We start from the raw sequence: 23,251 nt of genomic DNA, 5'->3' as shown, positions 1-23,251 counted from the left end.
AGCAGAGTGCCGCGATATTATTTTACCCGAGTCATTTTAGTGTTTAGTGGTTGGGAGTGTGGGGATGATTTCCACCAATGAATGTACAGGGTTGGGCTTTCAGCAGACCAATCACACGCTGCGCTGCTCCTTCCTCTTCCCTGCACTGCTGTCACACACGAGCTGAATTATTGATACATATCTGTGCTTTTCTCTGCTGCTTGGGTTTTTTATACAGCATATTGACACGTTGAATCGATGCATATAGAAATGATGATAGTTTAAAGAAGCGACACGTGGTATTAACTGAGCTGCGAGAACACAAATGCATATTTTAAATGATATCCAGTGACAGGGGCCCAAATGGAAAGAGGTGTAAGCTTTTTAATTGGGTAACATATTGAATGGGATGGATAAATGGGTTATAAATTATATTGGTTAATTTAAAAAATCAGCCTCTGTGCTGTTAGGAAATATCTGCATTACATAGACTCAGTTTAATTTATGAAATAACATAAAATATTATGCTTTCCTGTCACACTGCATTGTCCCAGAAATGTCTTTGACCTATTTCACTTGGGCGTTTTTTAATGTAGGCTATCTAGAGAAGGATGTAGACTGCAGATGCCTGTGGTTTTACTCTCGTTTATTCACTTTGAAAAGCTATTATATCTGGAGGCTCTGCACCTCCTCTTCAGGTAGGTAAATAACGTGTTCATAAAGTGAAATTATGGGTGGAAGGCAGATCTGTATCACTTTAATTGACTGAACTGAATTAATAGAGATGATTAAAGCAAACAGGCAAATGTGCTTCTTCCACATAAAAAAAACACAACAGGCCAATACGTGTGTCTGTGTGTGTGTGTGTGTGTGTGTGTGTGTGTGTGTGTGTGTGTGTGTGTGTGTGTGTGTGTGTGTGTGTGTGTGTGTGTGTGTGTGTGTGTGGGGGTGTGTGTGGGTGTGTGTGTGTGTGTGTGTGTGTGTGTGTGTGTGTGTGTGTGTGTGTGTGTGTGTGTGTGTGTGTGTGTGTGTGTGTGTGTGTGTGTGTGTGTGTGTGTGTGTGTGTGTGTGTGTGTGTGTGTGTGTGTGTGAGGCTACACTCATTAGTAAGGTGAAATGCTGAGGGTAACATGAAGTGACGGCGCACCCTGAGCCCTCCGCCATGCTGCTTTCTGACACTAGTTGGCGCGTTTGCCTTTTCAATCGCTGTCAGCTCAGACAGGCTGAGGCACTCATTTCACATGTGCAGAGAAAATGAAACTTTTATCAGTGCTCAGAGATCTCTTAAATGTGAATTAATCTAAGCCAAATCTGTTATAAATAATTCCCCTTGTGAGCTGATTACGCCTTTGAAAGAAGCTCCGCAGATATTTAATTTTCGCGTACATTTGAGCTTTTGCCTTAAATCTGTTTTTATCGTTGAAAATGTAAAATATTATAAAACACTCGCATTTTTTCGTTTATGAATCGACCATTGAAGCCACGTAATGTATTTGTTTGAACATGTCCGTCTCGAAATACAATATTTAGACAATTCATTGATTCGTGTCTTTTACTGTAAATGTTTAAGCATATTTTCAGACTTCGCTTAAAACACTTTACACAAGTTTACATCGTTTGTTTTAGTGTTCACTAGCAGTTATTTATTGATTTATAATAGTACAAATTATTCGAATAGATATTTAGGATATCATTGGTGAAGAAATTATTATTTTAATTACTGGCATTAAAATAATAAAAATTACCATAACACACAATGAATATAACTAATGTTTTTAATTCATTAATGCAAACAGAGAATTGACAGTAGAATAAATATTGAACAAGTATTTTGGATTTCGCGTTTTTAAACGCATCCAATCAAAACGGTTGATTTGATTTAATAACTGCGCAATGTATCCTTGTGTGCGCGCGCCTCTGCGTGCGTGTGGCGGTTTTTAAGTTGTTTACTTGCATGAGAATAAATGAAATGAAGTTAAGTGGTGTGAGGAGTCATCGCAGTGGCTTCACATTTTCCCTTAATTTCCCCCATCACACTAAATCAGACTCAGAGAGAGATGCAGATGGAAGATTTCAAAAGTTAAAACAAAAAACAAATGTCCAAAAAACTCTGGGATATTAAAGCTTATTTTCACAATTCATTGTTTATGTGGGATCAAAGCTGGCCACAAACCTCACACTGTCAGTGCTGTGTCAATGCTTGCTCTAACACTTAAAAGAAAAATATTAAATTATATTCATCTAAATTGAATTATCAGAGAAACTGCTGATAAAAATGTCTTCTATAAATCTAATTAAATCAAGCATATAAGGTTGTCATTTTTGTAGTTTTATTTTCAATTCAAATCATATTTTTGAGTGTTTCTTCTGGGTCACAGAAATGTTAAGCTTGTAACACCTGACTCTGTGGTTGCTTGTTATTCTGGACAGGGTTTCAGTGGGGTGGAGTGACATACACAAAGTTATCTCTATATTAGTCACAAGAATTATACCCACAATTAAGATAATAAAGCCATTACCATTCAGAGTCAATTCAGTATAAGAACAGCAATTATCCTTTTAAGCCAGGGAATTACCTTTTGGCCCATTGCCCATGTGTTTCAATTTTTGGAGTTTTAACTTGAACATGTAGGGTAACGCCAAATCACCAAGCCTAGTCCACTGTTGAACTCAAATCCCTCCATAAAGCAGCAGCAGTTTAAATCCCTACAGTCCTTACTGCCAAAATCACCTCCAATCAGATCCCCTATCATGCCGCCTCTATTTTGAGTCCAGCTCTACTGGGACAATGACAATGCCAGTGATATTTTAGTCATCCTCCTGCCCGACTTCATTATTAATACGTGACCACAAACCCCAGCTATACCCTCCTCAGTCGTAATCTGTGCTCTGGGCGCCTGTCACATTTAGACCTCCACATTTCAACCTGCAGTTTCTTTGGTTTCAGCCGCACAGCCATTGAGGACGGAGCCCGCCGTGCCCCTGAACGATTTTTAATGATCCGGGTGGGTTGAGCCTGAAATCAAGATAGAACTCGTGGAGGATATGTGAAACCCCGGACGCACCTCAAATGGGCCTCAGCATAAAGGATTCTTACCAACGAAGGTTAAAAAGAAAATAGATCCTTCAGATATAAATCAAGCTATCACATCATTGTTTACTGATGGTTGCTCTATGAAAACTTGAGAGGTTGGCCTTCAGCCCTCTGTGAAAGTCCTAAGTCATAACTTCAGTTCATAAGAAAAAAGCTTCCCTTTTATTAGAAAATGTTTGCAATCAAAACACCATGAAGACAAATGATTCTAAATGGGCCCCGAAGAAAATGTAGTTTTTCGCAGTTAAACTAATGCTTCCGTGGAGTCCTGACAAGAAGCACGTCCTCCTCTGAGTATACAATCAAAGGAAACTCCATTTACTTTGGGTTTTATTTGTAATGAGTCACAGTGTAAAGACTAAAATGAGAATCAACCCATTAGCAGAGAAACCAGTGGAAGCCTTCGGGGTGTGTAAACGTATACCTGACTCTAAATGCCGCCCACACAACCTTCAGCGCCACTTAAAAGTCACTTTGAAGACGGGGACAGTCTCCAATACGTGGAGCTCCTTTTTAAACGTTTTTCATCTTTTTTTTTGCTGAATATGATCTATTAGCTTGTGTAAACTCCTCGGCTATTTTCAGCCATGCACACATAAGCCTTTCGATGGGTAGCTATTCATTTGGGAAAGGGGGCTATGGGGGCAATTAGAAATAGTTTGAGGTTGGGCGATGACATAAGACAAAGATTTCTATCTTTAGAGGAGCTGTGGCGGTCACACATTTCTGTACATTCACAAATTACAGGGCAAGCTTTGGCCCTCAACCCACCGAATGCATTCCTTCCGAAAAGTGTCTGCTCGGATTTCAGCCGGGGGTTTCTGCTCAGTGGAAATATGAGTGTTCTGAATGGACGACTTCTATGAAATGGAGTTTTATTCCTCTCGGATTAAATTAGCTCTACTTTGGGTCTCGGGGTATTTTTTTGTATGAATGATGAATTCTGCGGTGGCTGTGGAACGCCAGGCTTGTTTACCCTTCCCTCCTCTTTTTTTTTTTTTTTTTTGGAGACGTAGCTCGCTATGAAATGGACTTTTTCTCCTTGATATGACAAGAGTGTCTGTGATTAGACATCCAAGCATGATGTAAGTCACCAAAGCCATTTGTGCCAGTCCCCTCAAAGCCAAATCATATTCTAGCGTTGGAGTGTTTATATACACAAGTATACGGAGAAACCTTTAAACAACAGTGAGTGGGTACAGACTGTTTGGGTTTTGGGCTCTCGCTGCTCTGATGGCTGATTCTCTCAAATTTTGATTACATAATGTGTCAGCACATCACAATTGGTGGTCATTTTTGTCCATTTTGATGTTCAGACAAGAAAATAGGAAACACATTGAAGAATTTTCCTCATATAAATGTGTATGTTATTTTTTTCTCAACCCGGGCTGTCTGTGTTAGTTTTAATGATGACTGGAAAGCACTTGTGTATTCAAACTTGTTTTAGCTCTCAATGTCCCTAAAGCACTTTATTTGTATTTAAATGTTGACAGTTTTCCTCTATAATTTTTCCTTTGAAGTGCGTTATACATAAAATAACTCCCCAATCCTTGAAGGTGGTTGAGATATATATCATAAACATAATGACATTTCCTTTTGACTATGTTAACAGACTATGTTCTGTATGCAGGCACTATGTTTATTAGTGTTTTCTTAACAGCAGATACTGTATGTTTCCAAGACAAAATTCCTTTGGGACAATACATTTTATCCATTTGATCCTATTTGTTGTATCATTTCCAGACGCAGCAGCTAATTACTATGTGAGCGTGATGAGTTGAGATGCAGCAGTCACCAGAGGAGACAATGAGCACATTCATCTCATGCATCTTTAATATTCTGCTTACATTTGATAAAAGGTGCAGAGCGGAGCCCAGGGCTTATAAAAGCTCTCTGAATCAATTGAGCTGCATAATGGCTGTTGGGGGACGACTCCAACTGCATTTTTATTTCTGTCTGCTGAATGTAAATGGACTTCTTAAAGACTGCATTCATTTGCAAACATACCAAGCATCTGTTTGTCTATCTAACAATTCATTTCATATTGAATACGTTATCTGATGAGATTGGTAGTGATGCTGCTGTGATGCTCTCCAATCCTCTAGAGCAGAGGAAGAGAGTCATTGAGTACAGTTAACTCCATTTTCATTTGATGTACCTTTTTTATACTTCTGCTAAATAATCTCTTAAAAGGAAATGTTTTTATTACTGCACTACATTTATTTGAAGGTTTAAGCTGTTAGCTGTTTTCCAGATTAGGGTTTTACATTTAGAAAACAATGATAGAGCTATAAAATATACACATATTTACCATGAAACTGCTGTTTTGAGTACTTTTCCTGTTTGTTTTGTAGAGTAGTAGGCTATGCAACCTTTACGGATAATTCGGTTAACTGTAAAATACTTTGGAACGTTTGGAGGCTAACAGAGGGAACATTAGGTCCTCCATGTTGTCCGTTGTCCACCAACAACATCAGAAAACAGTGCATTTTAAAACTAAAATGTCCTTATTCCAAGCTTTTACTGATTTCCATCACGAGGACCTTTTGTTTTGAAAAGAAGGTGACCTCTGCGGATAAGTCCGCTTCAGATAAATAAGGGGGAAGCTGACTGCAATGACTTAACTCCCATAATCCATCGCTTCATGATCAAAACAACCAAACTCCATCCTCCATCATATGTTATTGTCTCGATTCAGAAACAAATATATTGTTTGCTGAAGAAACAAATGGAATTATGAATTTGACTTCAAAAGGCTTGTATTTATACTTTCCGTAGAGTTGATTTACTTAAAGATCTGACAACTTCTTACACCATCCTGCTTGTGTGTGCATATCTGATTGCCCAACCAAACAAATCTCTGTTTTTAATACCCAAAATCCAAACTCACTCCTTTCTTGTTTCCAATAACCAAATAAGTCATGAAAGGCAAAGTGACACACTGATGGATTCACTGTGATCAGCGTTCAGAGGTAGAACCTGGTCAGAACCCCCCCTCCCCTTCCCATGTCCTTTCAGTTGCAGTTCAATGGTGCACACCACACCCATGTTAGGCAGGGGGGAACTTGCCGTAAACCCCGGTGTCACGGTCGCTCCGCCCTCACATCATCTGTCGGGTACACTCACCCAACGATGACAGTCAGCAGCCTGTGATGTGGTTCCACGGGCCTGTTTATTCTTTGGAAACCCACTAAAAGTAGCATTGGATGGTAAGCTCACCAAAAGGGCCCAGTGCTATTATAGGAGCACTTTGGTCTGGTGGGTTTGTAAATAGGGCCCTGCCTTGCTGCGGGGCACCACTTTTGGGCTATATTGTTTAGTGTGACCTGAAGGAAGCTTTTTGATATTTAGGTTCATTTGTAACCTGGAACAAAATACAAAGTCCAGAACTGATATGATTTGTGGTGTTTAGGATTGTGTCCTTCATTCGTGTGTTTTTCATAATGTTGATGATGATGGATAAAAGGCCTACGAAATGATCCCTGCTCTACTTTATTCATTTCACTGAAGGACAGATTGTGTTTTTTAGCCAGGGTCTTTTATTTACCCCATAAGAGTCAGTATAACTTTTTCATCTAAATGAGTCCCATAAATACGTCAACTCCCCCTTTTTTTTCAGTTGTGGTTTTTAGTGTGAGCTATAATCATTTCTCATCTTTCTTTGTCTCTCTGTCTATTTGTGTGTAACGGGACACACACACATCCACACACACACATCCACATCCACACACACAGACGTGCTGTGTATCTCCCTTTTCTAGCGAGAGCTTCTGATGCAAGGACGGCAATCTGTAATCTGTAGTAATTGCATGTTGCAGAAAAACATTTTTCCGCTGTGGTAATCGCTGCAATATGTGCAGTTGCGTTGCCAAAGTGACAGCACCCCCACCCCTGACAGACACACACATACACACAAGAGTATCCTGACTCACTCTGCTAAATGTGTCCAGCTCCAAAACTTTGGAGACTGTCTCTCATGATCGCTGAGACACAAAGACATACGGACAAGCAACCATAGCCTTGTGACAAACTTGAAAACACATACACTCACACACACACCTGTGGCGCTGTCGTGCTGCATTCACCTTCTGCAGAAAGATTTACAGTTCCTGCCACTGACAGTTTAACTGCCATGCAGCCCCGGTGCCAGAGCCCTGCCAGTGCCCAGCTGCCACACACAGATCAGGAGACAAATCTTTCACACAAACTCGCTCCCCCTGCTCCTTTTTAACAGCTATCACACCGTGCAAGCACATGACGAAAGTCTAATACTAATCCCTTAATACTACGTGTAAATACGTCTTGTAGAAATAAGTCATTTGTCAGAGTTCATTGCTGATTAGTGGAAGTTGTAGCCAAAGTAAATGTATGGAGTGTCGAGATGGTCTGTGGCTCAACCGTGGATGCATATTTATCAAACCATTGTCTACCATTTCACCGCCCTGACACCAGCTTCTAGTCAGTTGGACTGTGGCGCAGGTTTATGAGGTCATCACCACCAGTGGAGACTGAGGGAAAGCTATGATGTGTGTTAAGAGGACGTCTTACTTCTCACAACCTTGGCAAACAAGCTCTCTCTCTCGGTCATTGCAGCTAAGCAGCGCTGCACTTTCATGATATCATTATCCATCGCGTCCTCACCCCTTTACCAAACAGAGCCCCAAAATACATCAGCCCAGTTCTTACGGTGCACTCATCAACGTGCAACCACACACACCTAGTATAAGGACAAGTAATGCGCAGAGACATTTATAGATACATAGCGAGACACCAAGATTGCAACCAGACTGCGTGTGCAAACCTTTTCCTCTCTGGGCTGCTACTCTGACTGCTGAAGCCATCCAACCTCCCTGTGTCTCTAATGGAGTCTCTCTGTCAGATCAAACAGCTCCCACTGACGAGGAGCGGAGACAGATCGCAGCGCTGGAAGCCTTTCAGTCTGACGGCCCCCGAACACGTTTGACTGGCAACGCAGCCTTTGCTAGAGAGCCCACACAAATATAGTAGCGCCACCAGAGAGGGGAAGAGGGGGTGAAGAGAGGGGAGAAGGAGGGGTGAGGGCTCAGAAAATAAGTTGTGAGGCGTCCCACTCACACAAAGGCAAAGCCCCACAGCTCAGTCTTTTTCTCAAAATGAAATCGCATGTGAGTTGGATATTAGGAAGTGCGCATGGCTTCCAGCAACCACCGAGCCATTATAGCAGAGCCTGTAAACCACATTTTCACCAGCAGACAATGCCCCTTTGTGCTTGTTGTGTGGCTGTCCCCTCACTCTGGAGCCCAAAGAGAAGCAGTTTAAAATCTGTGCTGATGAGAGTGAATATGTGAGGGAGAAGTGATGAACATTAAGTGTCAGTTTTGAGATCGCTGGTTAATTAGTGGCAATCATGTCAGGAGGGGCAAGCAGGACAGTCTGCCCTCATTTAGCCCCATGGCGAGGGGGACCTTTGATGTGGTTGCACATGGAATGCTGTTGTTCATTCCTCTCTGCAACAAAAGCCACATGTTTTTATTTTTTAAAACTAGGTCTCTCTTACTTTGGCATATGAAGGAACAAGGTAAGTTATGTAACGTATAAAATGAATGACATGAACACAAACCAACAAAACACAAGGCAGAGAGGGCTCTGCCAAGCGGGCACTGGGCCAAATGTGTTCCTCTTAGCGGCATTGTGTTTTTATTCAAAGTGCCTGAAGGAATCACCATTTATTAGTCATCCCTGCTGACTTGATTTAAACTACTGTGCACACACACTCAAGCTAACCTTATGGGAACCCACACAAATACACACCATGTGCCCACTTCCAACTTTTGCCATCAGTGTTTGTCCCTTTCATCTCCTTTCATCACTGTGTAGAGACTCTTTTCCACAGAGGTCATTCCAGGTTCTGTCACACTCATTCAAGTGCAAATGAACTTCAAAAAGCCCCCAAATATTGAATTTGCATGTACTCCCCTCTTCAGAGGGATTCAGCCGTTCAAGCACCGTCTGTCTCACCGCAGAGTCCGACCAGATTGAAGCAGGAACCCGGCGCTGGTTTCTTGACAAGTGTCCGTGCCACTTTCCTCTGCAGACGTAAGACAACTCTTGGAAAGTTCTCGCTTCGCCCTCGGGGCTTTTCATCGTAAGGAAACAAGGGTGTGGCAACTCTCAGCCTTCGAGCCAAGAAGCTCAGGAGAGCACTTAGACACTTTCATTTGTTACAATGGATATATTCTGTCTTTTGCACAGTTACTGATTAATGTCAATCATTCCAATGAATTTCAAATGAAATCAAAAAGAAAAATGAATTCCTTCCAACTCAACTGAGCCTTTCTGCAGAGAGTCACTGTGCTGCAGGCTGCTCTGTTTCTGTGATGCCTTTGGGCTTGAGTCCCAGCTCCAGATTAACCAAACCTAATTGGAAGCTAAAACTTATTTTCAATGGAGTCCCTCCATTCAAATCATTGAGCCAAGTCAACGACTTGGCTTAATTGGAGTCTGGGAAACCACCCGTGTGTCCGAAGTCACTGAATGTTTCCTCTCATCGGGTCCCTTGCTAATCAGTAGTGGCGTTGCCCATGTACAGTTAGCTCCCTGGCCACGTGCAGCGAGCATAAGAAGGCAAGACTTTCCCCTCCTTGACTCAGAGCCTGAGGCGTCCATTGAGGCTTTGCTGTAACTGCACACTAATCCCCTGATTGCTGTGTTTAGGCCCGGCACGTCGCTGCTCCACGTCAAGGCGGCCGCGGCTAACGGCGAGCTAATGACACAGCGATGACAAGGAGCGTTTGTAAACCCAATCAGCAGCCTGGAGCCTGGCTGCCTGGTGATTAGGCTAATCAAACTCTACACTGACTGAATGACTGGCTCGCTGTCTGCCTCTTATGTCATCACACTGATTAAAGGGGAAAAGCTGTGTTCAAGTCCGTCAGGCACTTCTAACACCAACGTTGTCTCTGCCAGGTTGGCAGTGTTAACACAGCTAGCTGTCATGCTGTTATGTGGAGACCTGAGAGATGTCCCTGTTTTAATTGAATGTTGTGTTACAATTCATATGTAACAGCAACAATTATGCCTGACATTCATTGACCATTTTTCTAGGCTGCTCTTAGATTTTGTGATTGGATTCAAGTGGATTTAACAGCTGTTAATTTGATAGAAACTCTGACTCTTCTCATTACAAGTGTAACCTCAGTAAAATCAGTTTAATACTTTTTATAAGAAGAAGTCCCAAACTGGCCCTTTCTATTTTATCGAGAAAGCTGTCAGTGATATTTTCAGCTAAGTCCTCTGCTGTGTAGTCACAGTGTGGGCAATTCTGCTGGACTAAGGCATCGGCAGACCATATGTTAGTCCTCACCAGCTATTACAGTGAGGTCAGACAGCATTTAAGGGGGGGGAAACGTCACGGTCATCATGTTGACAGGCACCGCTCGTCTCTGACTCAGCACGGGGGAAAAACTCAGACTTCTGCGTGTGTGTGTGTGTGTGTGTATTCTATATGTGCAATCGGCAGTCTGTGCGCCTATACCATACAGTTTCTCGTGTGTTGGTGAGCATGACGGCTGCCCCCGTGAGAAGAGTGTGTGCAGCAGACGGAGTGACCTCACAGCAGACACTATGCTGAAGAGATGGAGGGGCCACTTCTGGTGCACAGCTGAGGGGGAATCCCTGGCATGGTGTTTCCTACTGAGCCAATACAGAAGTGAGCAGCTGGAGAGAAAGTACAAGCCCGCTGAAGTTTACTTCAGGGCAAAACATGCTGCAATACTGGGGTTGTAGATAATTGGGTACATTTTGCATGAATCTTTATGAAATAAAAAGATTGCAGAACAAGCTAAATCAGGATATGAATATGGTCATTTTGGCATCTGAGGAAGAATGGACCTTTTTGATGAATTTCCTTTGAGTTTTGGGAAATATTCCTTTTTCTGGACAATAGTAAATTGTAAACCAACTTTTGGTTGTACTGGGCGTTGTGTGTGGGACTATGACTTCTTCTGGGCGAGCCTTGATGTTTTCCCCTCTATTTCAATCTTTAATGCTTTAATGTTCAAAAAGCTCTTTATTCTTCTCATACTGCCTGTGCTGCAGCACCTCTTTTCATCCTCTGTCTGAAACCAGAGCCCAGTCTGCTCTGATTGGTTAGCTGGCCGACTCCGTTGTGATTGGTCAACCGCTTCGAGATGTCCTTCGCCTTAGCCTGTCACTTACAATGTGTTGGAGAGCTAGCAAATAGAAATGCGTGTGTTACATGGTGATGTCACTATGTTACAGAAGTAAACAAAGGATTCAAACGGAGGCGTTTCAGGTCGGGGGGAAAGTGTGGGACAGAAACTCCCTTTGGAGGGAACTTTTGGATTTAAGCCTTTGCTGACCATTTACATGCACAACAACATATCTAACACACCACAGGAAAAGGAGAACCCCCCAAAACATAATAGGGCCTGAGAGGGATATCAATCTGACTCAGAAAGAGAGCAAGTAAGCTTTTATCCTGAAATATCGAACTTTTTTTCACTCATCCTTTGTCTCATCAAAATGTTCAAATGTGCCCCCCTCTACGAAAAGCTCAATTAGGTGGCCCATTACCGAAGCAGTGAGCACAGCCAGATTCGTACCCCCCAATGAATAGGCAGAGAGAAAAATCCCATTTTTGAAATACTGTCTCCACAAAAATCAATTCCCTGTGGTTAAAGTTATGTTTGAGGGGAGGGAAGAAGCAACCCAAAAACATGTTTTATTGCAGCAACGACAATTAACCGTATGTAAACAAGTATAGAAAAAAACAACATTCTGGGAAAATGGAGGAAAATAGAGAATCTGAAAACATTTCATAGCCGGCAGCCTCTCGTATCCTATCATTATCTGCATTTTTCCTCCTCCGTAATTACGTTTTTTTTTCTTTATTACTTATGGGAGGGATAGGCTATAAGGATGTTTTGGGGAAGATTAAAGTTGCACATAATGACGTGAAGATTCAGTCTGGAGGAAGGATATTTTGCCTGTGAAAAACATTCCTTTGAATCCTTTGATGGTGACAGAATGAGTTCCTCCGGGCCTTAGATCTTTGCTAAACTTTCACACATGATAAAATAAAACCCTCTGTGTTCCTTCTTATGCAAAAAAGAAAGAAATAGATCCGTGCTGATATGTTTCTGAACATGTGGGTTCTCCATAAGTTTGAGTCATTTGATGTGCTGCCGACCAGACCCATGCCCGCCCATTAAAGTCATTTGTGGCTTTGAATGCAACTGTAATGTTAAAAACAAAAGTGCACAGCAATCGACGTTCTGCTTAGTCACCGGCAGTTTTCTTTGCTTTTCCTGCTTCTCACTGCAACAGTAAGGACGTTGTTGACAACATCTGTTTAACGCTACAGGGAGGGGTCCAAACAATAAGGCTTCTTCATCTGAGTCAAACTCAGGTCACAACTCTCTAATTGTAGCCAGAGTTACTGAAAACAAACTAAACCTCGGATGACAAAAATGTTTTATTTCAATTTTCACTTTTAATTGTTTACCTTCTTCCCAGCTTTGCAGAGAATTGCAAGCAAATTCCACACAACAGCTGCATAAATGTAGGTTAATAATACATAAATTAGCCTACAATAATACTTTGGTTTTTTTCTGCAACCCCAGCCTTACCATGTAATAAGCTGTGGGGCTGGCCTGTGGTTCAGGGCGTAGGTTTAAAACAAAATTAAGAAACTGAAAATTGCGAGAAAGGTTTTTCCTTCATTTAGTTGTCCACCATGCAGGATGAATGACCTCATGAAGAGTCTAATAACTGATGTGGCTTTAATCTTTTTAACGTAAGGGGGCATATGAAATATTATCAGCTCGTAAGTGAAGCAAATTAACCGTACAGAAATGAGTCATAGAAATAGAAGAGCCTTATCCGCCCAGGGCATAACCTTTTCTTAAATCAAGAGAAAGAACTTTATATTGTGATCATTTCCACCTCGTTATTCAATTACGCAAGCTTTTTCAAAGTCTGCATATTTTCCTGCCATGTAGTTCCTGTTTCGATTTATTTTGCATGGCAGACAGTTAAAGTAGCCCGTCTAGACTTTATAAATTCCTCTTACATCACATGCATCATATTTGGACTTTTTTGTCCCTGATACCAATTATGTTCTACTTCATCTTATACAACTATAGTAGGTTGATGAGGTAAAAAGTGTTCAGCATACTGAGCTCACTGCTCTCACAGCTGCCATACACAATCACTTCACAGAGTTTAACATGCAGACTAACTCTTGTTGAACTGTGTCAAAGACGCCGACACGCAGAATGTTCTTCTTGCCTGCTTGGCCCGACACCAGGCTCAAATCACATTCGCTCCTCGCTGGATGCTGCCTCAAAGCCGACGCACCTACAGTTTATTTTCCAGCAGAATTACAGAAGCAAGAAGCCCCCTCCATGAGTGTTTCTTGTAAGAAGTCGCTCAACCTTCCAGAACACTTTCCCCCCCCCCAGTTAGCGAAACCTGTACAGCATAAATCCATATTATCAGATCGGCTTAAAAGAATCTGGCCGCTGTGGTTGTTTGTCGACCACCAGCAAATTGTATTTACAACTGCACTTAGCGCGACTTTAACCTTGACCAACGCAACGCCGAGCGTGGTTGTTTGGAGCCAAAAGTATGCGAGGGCGGAGGCAGGTTTTGGGATTAGTCGACCACATAATCAGCACGCCCTTCTGCACGTTCTACCTGGAAGCCATGTTGCTGGCATCCCTTGAAAGTGTTCCCCATGAAGTCGTGTTGACAGACGGTTAAAACGGCGAGACGTACCAAAAAGTAAATAAGTACCTCCAAAAGCGTTTACAGCCATAATCAAGTCCAGAGCGTTCCCTCTATCCAATATTAGTTTTATAAATAGATATTATACTAGGCTAAATTGGAGACAGGATTTTGCCCGCTCTGTCTGTCATGAGTTTTCTATTATTTGCTTTCACTATATAAAAGATTGAAACCCTCAATATCTGGTTACAGATTTCTGCCCGCTCAGCCAGTCTTTATGTTTTGGCGTCACTCGGGGGCCTCACAGTCACAGCAGGCTTTTGAATGGGCTCCAATCAAGCATTTTAATTTAAAAGGCACAGGAGAAATCTTCACCATATGACTTTGTTATTAATAAATTCACCAGCCATGTGTCCTGTCAAATGTATAGCATTTTTCTTTTTTGAGCCACTGTATAGCGCCTTTTTATTTGTCAGTAGTTCAAGGCTTGAAGCTCGCCTCGAGTTTTATCCCCTCTGAGCGATTCATTTTGATGCATTTGAAGTGTCTCTCTCGCATACTGTGCATGTGTCTGTCAGGCTTTTTCCCTCCCAGAAACTTGTCGAACAAACCAGAACACCTCCCGGAACCCTCCAGAATAACCTCGCTACAACTGCGGTGAGGCATGGCGCGATTCTCACACACAAGCCCTCACTTCCATTCATGCAGCGCAATAAGCCAAACATATAAAAAACATTCCCACCCTAATAAACCGGGGGCCTTTTTCTCTGCCACAAAGGGAGCTGGCTCCCAAGACAGTAACACTCTTCTTTTTTTTTAAACGGACCCCTGTAAAAAACAGTCTGCAGGGAAAAGGCTTCCAAGCGGAGGGAAATGTGGTGACAGACATGGCCAAGGATATGACCCACCATATCGGCCCAATGACAGCCGCTATAAACCAGGTACCCCCCCCCCCCCCCCCCCGATGCACTGCCAATATGTCCGAAACAAAAAATGTTGTGAAGTTAATGCAATTCTGCTTCACATGGGGAAAGCCCGGTGTTTTTGTGGACCCTACTCCTTTCAAATAAAGTGTCTCAGAAATGCTGCATTCCGGTAAAGTAGTGGAGCTGCTGTGTGAGAGTTAGCAGGTGTATAGCCTCATTGTGGTTATTATCAGTGAACTGCAGCAGCACTTTGAGTCTGCATCAGATTAACGCCTCGTTGACGCTAAGCTCTCCATCCGATGTTCTCTTCTTTTCTAACTGTTAGACTTTTTTTTATTGCGCTCAATAATGGACTGGACGCCATGAGACGACAGCTGCCTTGTCTGCTTTCTTGGTGACTTGTTGTGTGTGTGTGTGTGTGTGTGTGTGTGTGTGTGTGTGTGTGTGTGTGTGTGTGTGTGTGTGTGTGTGTGTGTGTGTGTGTGTGTGTGTGTGTGTGTGTGTGTGTGTGTGTGTGTGTGTGTGTGTGTGTGTGTGTGTGTGTGTGTGTGCCTCATTCAGCATAAGCGGAGGACTGAGGTTTCTGAGGTGAGGCGTCTTCTCGCTTCTCACGCAGTGCATCTGATGTTGCTCATCACATGCTAACATGTGTTCTCTGTCTGCACTGTGAGATACGCTAAAATGTTAAAGAGTTACTAATATAACACCAGCGGTACACACTGAGTGTTTGTGTTGGCCTGATATGTGTGATAGTGCTGGTGTCTATTTTTAATAACAGAGTACAAGTTTGTACAATTTAAGAAAAAAAAAAGAAGGAAGGAAGGAAGAAGAGGTATTGGAAAACATTTTCTTTTCTTTTTTTAAACCTCTTTTCTTTTTATTTCCTTTTTCAAATGACTGACATGTTGGTTAGAACAGTATATCCTGACATCCAGATAGATGTATACATTATTTCCGCAAGCAAGCTTAATGTCACACGGTATTAAAGTCACAGCTCAGGGAACCCAGACATTTAACAGCGTCTTTGATTTTCTGTAACCGTTCTTCTTAATTTCAGTTTGATTTGAGTTTTATAAAAAAAAGGGAACTTGCCAAATTGCTTTGCCTGTGTAATGGAAGTTGTTAAACTAACCGCTCGGGTATTTTGCTTACATGAGGTAGTCCCGATTTGAAAAGCTTTCAGATTGAACCGGCGTATTTAATGACTCTTGGCCTTTGTTCTCCCGCAGTTAGGTTTCAGTCTCCTGACAGAGTCAATTGTAAAAGGATATTGCATATTCACTAATGATTTCCAATGGATGATTACAGCTTTAAATGCTTGTCTCTCTTTTCCCCTCCTGACCTACTGTCTCACATCGCGTCTCACTGCTCTGCTAGAGTTCAAAATCAAAATCAGGCGCCCCAGCGGCACGCATGAAACCTGGAGTTGGTGACACGCTCCAGACTCTGATCTGTAAACGGGGAAGAGATAAAGGGATGCAGATCCCGCGGTTTTAGAGTTGAAAAAGCGAGGAAAGGCCTGAGCCTTGTCAGGAGGAAACTATAAAAGCCTTGGTGTCTGTAGAAGCTGTGAGAACACTGGAACATCATCCCCTGTCACTGCGGTTCCACCGAGGATATCAGAGGATTGTTCTCATGTGAGACGCAGATGTGTGTGTCCGTCTGACTGTGTGTGTGTGTGAGGCTCCAGAGAGTTTAAGATATACTCTGCAAACAATTAGGAGCTGGTAGTGCTTCTTCTGTGGCTGTCTCTAATTAAACTGCAACAGGGCCTTAATTGGGAAGGAGATTTTTTTTCTTGCTGCCTTTCAGTGGCTGTCTTAGTGGTTGTGTGACGAACAGTGGGAATATCTGAATCCCCAGGACGCCATCAGATTAACAACTTCCACAACTACTTCATGTTATCATCACTAACAGGAATAAAGTCAACAAGCTATTCTAGCTAAAACCAGGTAAAAGTTGTAATCTCCTTCTGCTTCTCCACCACGCTTAAGAGCTCCACAAGTAAAAGCCGTCTGATTGGAATAACCATGGCAACAAATGGCTTCTTCACTGAGGCTGGCGTTTAGCTTCGCCAAGTATAGTGCACTCACCTCACCACATAGACCAAAAGTACCTCCTGGAAGTAAAGCAGAGAGCCTAATATGTTTGTGTTCTTTTTTTTTCTTTTATTGTATTGCCCTGTTCCAGTAAAGGGCCCAGTCACATGGAGCCTCTGAGCTCGTATTCAGCAGCGAGAGAGAGCGCCGAGTTTCACTTGATAATGAATGTCTGTGGTGAGAATCCCATTATGGCGCTACTCCATCAAGCCTACAGAAAACACTGGAGCGCAGAGGCATTTATGGGCCATATCAGTCAACTAGATGAGGGCAAATCAGATCCTGCCTCAGTGGACGGAGAGATATATGCATTCACACATTTCTTTTGTCAAAAGAAACAAGTTGTCAAAGCTGTACATTCAGAACTGGACAGAGGGTGGGGTGGTGGTTGAAAGGAGGGGGGTGAGGGTGGGGGGGGGGTAAGGGGGGAGGATCAGCACTCACCTCTGAGTAGACTGCTGCTGTAGTTGGAGAAGGAGTCAAAGATGCTGTTTGATGCCATGACAGAGGAGGCAGAACGGTGAGGAGCCTGCTCTTCAGTCGATCTCCGCCGACCTTTGAGAAGAAGAAAAAGAAAACAGATCAGAAACAAAGAGTGAGGAGGAGGAAGGAGAGCGGCGAGGACACAACTCCTGGAGCTCGGAGCAACCAAGAATCTAGGGTTTGTGACTACCACAGGAATCCCAAGCCACAAGCCTGCAGAGAGAGCAGCAGCATGTGTTATAGAGCGGCAGCACCGGGAGACTTTCAGAGAGAAGAGGAGCAACTGAGAGAAAGAAACTGTGTGTGTGTCCAGGTGTGGACTCACCGGGGTTGGAGATGATACAAGGCCCTGCTGGACGGTGCCTGGGTGGTGGAAGCAGCGGGGGCAGCGAGGGCTGGGCTTGTGGTCCTGTGTCACGCAGCGGGCTGAGGGTCTGAGGTTAGCCAGCAGATCCTTTCTCTTTCTCCTGCACGATGGTGGTGGCCTGACTGGAGCGTCGATGCTAGTAAAAGGCTAAAAGCCACAGTGTATCTGCATCCTCCTCGCCATCCTCCACAAACACACTCCCCTCGGTGAGTGGTGGAGCCCACGTCACATGTCACGTGAGGTCACCGGGCCTCTCCCTCCCACCCTCTCACCCTCCCTCCCTTCTACTCCTATCGCATTTGATTTTTTTTCTCTGGTTTCTCTGCGTCGGTTTCTTAGTTTCCATGCTTCTCCTTCTCTTACTCGCCGGCTTCACTCTCACTTCTGATTGGTCGTCCACGTTTTGGAAACATTCTATTTTTCTTTTGAGTTCAAACCAGGCACTGTGGCTCGCTGAAACCACTGCAGAAGAGCTGCAAAAGTATTAAACCAAACACACATTCAAAAGAGAGAAAGAGGACAGAACTGAATGAAAAAAGAAAGAGAAGTGAGAGATAGCTGTGGCTTCAGAGGCAGGAGAGTGTCAGTCTAGCAGCTTCACAGGACCACGTTGTTCTCGACTCTATATGCATGTCCTGTGTACCTTTGTCTGACAGCACGTCTGTGTTTGAAAGAGCCGGTGGTTATCGGCCTGCAAACCTCCACCCATCGATAGTATCATAATCTGAGCCTCATCAGAAGCAGCACTGCCAGTAGATACACTCCGTTTTCATATTCTTAGGTTACATCAACAATCATTTCTTTTTCCAGCACTACTTTAAAAAATAAATGCATATTCAATTGTGACTCCTTAATATAAACTCACCACCTAACTATTCTTTCAGTTTAAGTTTGCGTGGCAGTTTGTGATTTTTAACCAAGCCTTTTTGAGCAATATGAGAAACCAATAAAAGTCAGTTGTGGCCTAGCGTAGTCTGCAAATGCAAAGCGATTTAACCTGATTGTGGTTTCCATACTTTTTAGGTTATTTTTCTACTCATTCAGTATAAACCTAAGTTGTGACTTCATTGCATTACTTCCTTTTCTTTCTTTAAAAAAAACACTTTTCCTGCTATTTATTTGAAAGCTTATTCTGCGCTTATGCAAGAAACAGGAAATTATTCATTCTGCTACAGATTTATACCGAAATGTAGCAACGAGCAACGTGATAAATGCAGTCAATCAGGGAAAAAGACTAACTGTTTGTTGTGGTACTGTTAACCTGAAAATCCTGTGTGTGTTTGTGCCTGTTTGTGTGTGAGTGCACAAATCACTGGCATTTGCAAACCTGTGGTATCCACACTTCCTCTCTCCTTTCTCCTGTCTTTCAGTGACACACTGACCATGTCTGGCCACGGGACAACAGACCCAAACCACCGTCTGGTCACTCATGTGAAGTCTGTGTGTCTCAGAGTATGTGTGTGTGTGTGTGTGTGTGTGTGTGTGTGTGTGTGTGTGTGTGTGTGTGTGTGTGTGTGTGTGTGTGTGTGTGTGTGTGTGCGTGTGTGTGTGTGTGCGTGTGCGTGTGCGTGTGTGTGTGTGTGTGTGTGTGTGTGTGTGTGCATCTGAGAGTGTGTGTGTGCATGGTTCTGTTACTCCTTCAAACTGCTCTGTGTATGGTTGTCAGGCCACTAGGTCCTCTGCTAATTTGTGGACAAGGCTGCTGCATGGACCACAGCATGTGTTTGTATGTTTATATACAGTACCATGTTCTGAGTGTGTGTGTGTGTGTGTGTGTGTGTGTGTGTGTGTGTGTGTGTGTGTGTGTGTGTGTGTGTGTGTGTGTGTGTGTGTGTGTGTGTGTGTGTGTGTGTGTGTGTGTGTGTGTGTGTGTGTGTGTGTGTGTGTGTGTGTGTGTGTGTGTGTGTGTGTGTGTGTGTGTGTGTGTGTGTGTGTGTGTGTGTGTGTGTGTGTGTGTGTGTGTGTGTGTTTGTGTGTGTAAGAGAGGGAGAACTCTTCCTGGTAGCCCGCACTGCCCTGTAAATGAGCAGTTGCCGCTGAGTTAGGCGGCAGCGCGGGCTAAATGACACGGCGCGTCGGCAAGTGTGGCCGAACTCTGAGGCCACAGCCGCGGCCCCAGGGCTTTTATCAGTCCGGCCACGCGGCCACTACAGGCCTCCGACTTAACCTCACACACAGCGAGGCTTCCTCTCCTCACACCTCTGCTGCCTCCCGACATGGCCTCGATCGGCCTGCCAGCCCAGGGACAGATTACAGCTGTGACTCTGCGCAGCAACAGGGACCGCTGTCAAGAGGCCTCTCAGGGAGACTCTCTGCTAGGCCAGGGGCATGATGGCTGAAGGGCTGTGCTCAGTCATGTTTGAGATTCTTTAGCAATGTGCTTGTGAGTATGTAAGGGAGGGTATTTAAATTTAATACCATGATTATCCTGTCTAAAAACCTTGGGATTCACAATTTTAACCCGATAAAATCTGCTTAAAACAATTTAATTTACATTTGTTTGGATACAAATACTTGTATTGCTTTGAAGATATGATTTTTTTAGTGAACATATTTTTTTGTGAAAAACAATCCAACAATCTTATTTTGTCATCTTAATAAGGTTATAAATCAATATTTTCCCCAGCCTTGATAATGTAATCTTCTTTTTTTATTTGACCTGTATTTTTTTACTTTTCTTCCTTGATAGTGGGCTAGACAGCTTTTTCAAGTCACTCGTGAGGATATTCACAATTATCAAGACGGAATTTCATCATGATTAAATTCTTTGCAGTCTTTTTATCGAGATAAACAATACAATCCTATAGTCCGATCCCTGTTGTAAGACATTTGCAACAATTTATTTTTGGTATGCTCCATCGTGAGTGGAGGGTCTCTGCTGGGTCTCTGGTGTCATCCGGGGTGCCACAGAGTGCAACGTTTCAAAGCACACATCTCACTAATACTTTTTAGTGAGAGTATTTGTGTAAGTGTGACATGTTTCTGGTAATGATTGATGTTGTTTTTGAGATTGAAGTGTTTAATATATTTTCTCCCTGCTGTTTTCACAAGGGGAGTCTGTTTCAGGTTATTGTCAATTTCCTTATTCTTGTCCATTTGTGGTGGTAGACGTTTGCATGTCGAATTTCAATGAGGAATCGAGAAAAGCTAAACAAATACAATCCCACAGCATTGTGCAAGAACGGGAATTGTCTCCATTGTAGTGCAGTCCAAAACCTTGACATTTGAAGAAAGCGCTGAAGTCGAGGCCTTTTTTTCTCCGTGCTCAGCCCGCGCTGTTTTTTCTTCTTTGTCTAGGTAAACATCTGCTTCATGTTTTGAAATGTATCTCATGGCTGTGCACTGCCCATGACCGTGAGGGGAAAATAGTCTGAAGATCATTGTGGCCGTCTTTCACTCAATTCTTTTTTTCCCCTGCCCAGGCCTTGTTTATCAAGCCCCTGTATTTAAGCTTAATATAACTCCTGTTTTGCTGAGAAAACTGTGGTGGTTTAATCACTGTCAGTGGTCCTACGCCTCTCGGGTGTGGCTCGCAAGGCAAAAAGGACCCGGTGCGGTCGTGCGTCCAGCTGCAAAGGGGCTTATTTTGTGGTCTAAAAATTGCAGGCTTCCCCATATGTTCCCTATAAACGTGGAATGCAGCGTGGGACTTGAGGAGGCTTTTATAATAAAGTGGCCGTCATTGCATCAAACACCACGGTCCTGCCTTCCTCTGGGACCGGCCATGGGAGCCCGCTCTTTTTGGGGCTCCATGCACGGGTCCAATGTCCTACCTGCTCACTCACACCTCATAATGCCCTGCTCCCCCTAACTATATTACACTGCTCATTCCCTTGACTGATGGTCCTCTCCACTTTCAGTACCGTACCCATAGTCTATACGGATTTATAACTTTGCAAGGATTTAACAGATTGAAAGAGTCCCAGTTGGCTTCACTTAAAACTTGACATGTTACTCTTAACATGATACTTTTAACAAGGATTTATTCAGGAAGTTCTCATGCTAATTCTCTTTTTAGAAACATCGGCAGCAAAACAAAAATATAAAACATATTTATTTTCCTAACTTGTCACATTTGAAAAAAACTGGGGTGGAAACCAAGAGATCTTACTTCTTTGAAAGTTGCAGCTGCATGACAAATGACTTTTGTAACCGACTCAGCATTGATTTGTATGTGTGTGTCAACATGTGTGAGTTCATATGTTGTTGTTGTTGTTGTCATTGTAAGCGGGGCACTCCCAGATGCAGTGGTGTGAGCACGCAGTATCCCGGTTGGAAGTGATCACCGGGCCCATTATTTATTTATTGGCTCCAGCAGACATGGAGAGCTGACTGTGGTAACCACACAGAGGGGGGGAGTGGGAGCGCTGCATCGCCACACACTGAGAACTCCGTATCCCAGAGTTCCTGAGGGGTTGACAAGTATACAGTAACCATTCCGGGTGGATAAAGGGCTGTGATGAGTGTCATTGCAAGGTGGATATTTATGGAGAATGTCAGATTCATGACAGGTTCTTTAACTGAAGAATTGTATGACCTGTGATTTAATGTTATAAATCACATTATTCCCATACATACAAAAAAAGCATGAGACTGCAGGGTCATGTGAACACACAGAGATTGAAAATAAATTAAGAAAATGAATTCCAGTGCCCAACACAAGTATAAAGAGGGTGGAGTACTGGACTCTACACATAAAAACACTTCAGTGGTTCTGAAGTTAAGGCAATTTGTAATAAGTGACCTTAAAAAGGGATGTAAAATTGCACCGAAAAAGATGATTGATTTATTTATCACTCCTTTAAAGGTGGGGTAGGTAATTCACTTCAGAAACACTTTTTGTTATATTCCATGGAATGCTCTTAACATCCCGATAGCAATGAATACATGAAATGCTTTGACAACAAATATATACAAAAATGTCATCTGTGGAATATCTGCCCCGGCCCGGCTAAAGTAACTGGATGGCCTACCTGCCTGTCAGCCTTCCATCTCGTGCAGAAACTTATCTTGTGCCCTCATTGGTCATGTGCGCGTTCGTGTGTGTTGGAGGAGGGGCTCTGTAAGGAAGGGGCAGATTTTTTTTCGGTTGTGTATTTTCAAATTCTAGCGCACTCGAGCTGGTTTCTCCATTCTTACCTACCCTACCTTTAACGTTGAACAGTTAATGTAGTGATTATTTAATTCAAATTATGATGTGGTGTGGAGTGATATTATTTAAGTCCTATGATAAACAGCTGTAAAATTAAAAAGACTTGTTTTGCATCTCTTGAGGGTTCGTACTTTTAAGAAAAAAAGAAATCTAAAAAAAGGCGCAAATTGTTAATATCAGAGTCTTCGTGATTGTGCTTTAAGGAGAAACGTATTTCCTAAGAATGGGTGATGAATGATCACAGACGAGCTGCGTGAGGACAGATAAGATTGAACATCGTGATTGAGTGCTAACATGGTGGAAGTTGCCGGGTTCCTCCATTGCAGTGTTGCACCTCTGGCACCTGCTGCAGCTCTTTAGGACACATTTACCGTGTTTACAGGCAGTAAACCTCCATCCTAACCCCGTCACCCAAGCTCTTCC

General features: G+C 43.0%; 1 protein-coding gene and 1 long non-coding RNA gene across 6 annotated transcripts in view; one reads left to right on the top strand and one right to left on the bottom strand.

The window, feature by feature from the left end:
* The window catches only part of runx3 (RUNX family transcription factor 3), a 48,024-nt gene extending 30,206 nt beyond the window's left edge, over positions 1-17,818 (bottom strand). The window contains exons 1-2 of one of the 5 annotated variants that reach the window (XM_079694412.1): positions 17,635-17,818; positions 17,271-17,381 (exon numbers count right to left, since the gene is read on the bottom strand). In XM_079694412.1, the coding sequence (XP_079550538.1) occupies positions 17,271-17,328 (58 nt within the window). In that variant the 5' untranslated portion in view covers positions 17,329-17,381; positions 17,635-17,818. Of the gene's footprint in view, positions 1-7,874; positions 8,046-17,270; positions 17,382-17,634 lie in introns of those variants that run through there. The other 4 variants (XM_079694410.1, XM_079694411.1, XM_079694408.1 and 1 more) reach the window with 4 other exon arrangements.
* The window catches only part of LOC307045989, a 133,052-nt gene that overhangs the window by 41,501 nt on the left and 68,300 nt on the right, over positions 1-23,251 (top strand). The window lies entirely within an intron of this gene.

The sequence above is a fragment of the Notothenia rossii genome, assembly GCF_949606895.1.
Source record: "Notothenia rossii genome assembly, chromosome: 7".
In the NCBI taxonomy this organism is placed as follows: domain Eukaryota; kingdom Metazoa; phylum Chordata; class Actinopteri; order Perciformes; family Nototheniidae; genus Notothenia; species Notothenia rossii.
This window is presented reverse-complemented; position numbering and strand designations above follow the sequence as displayed.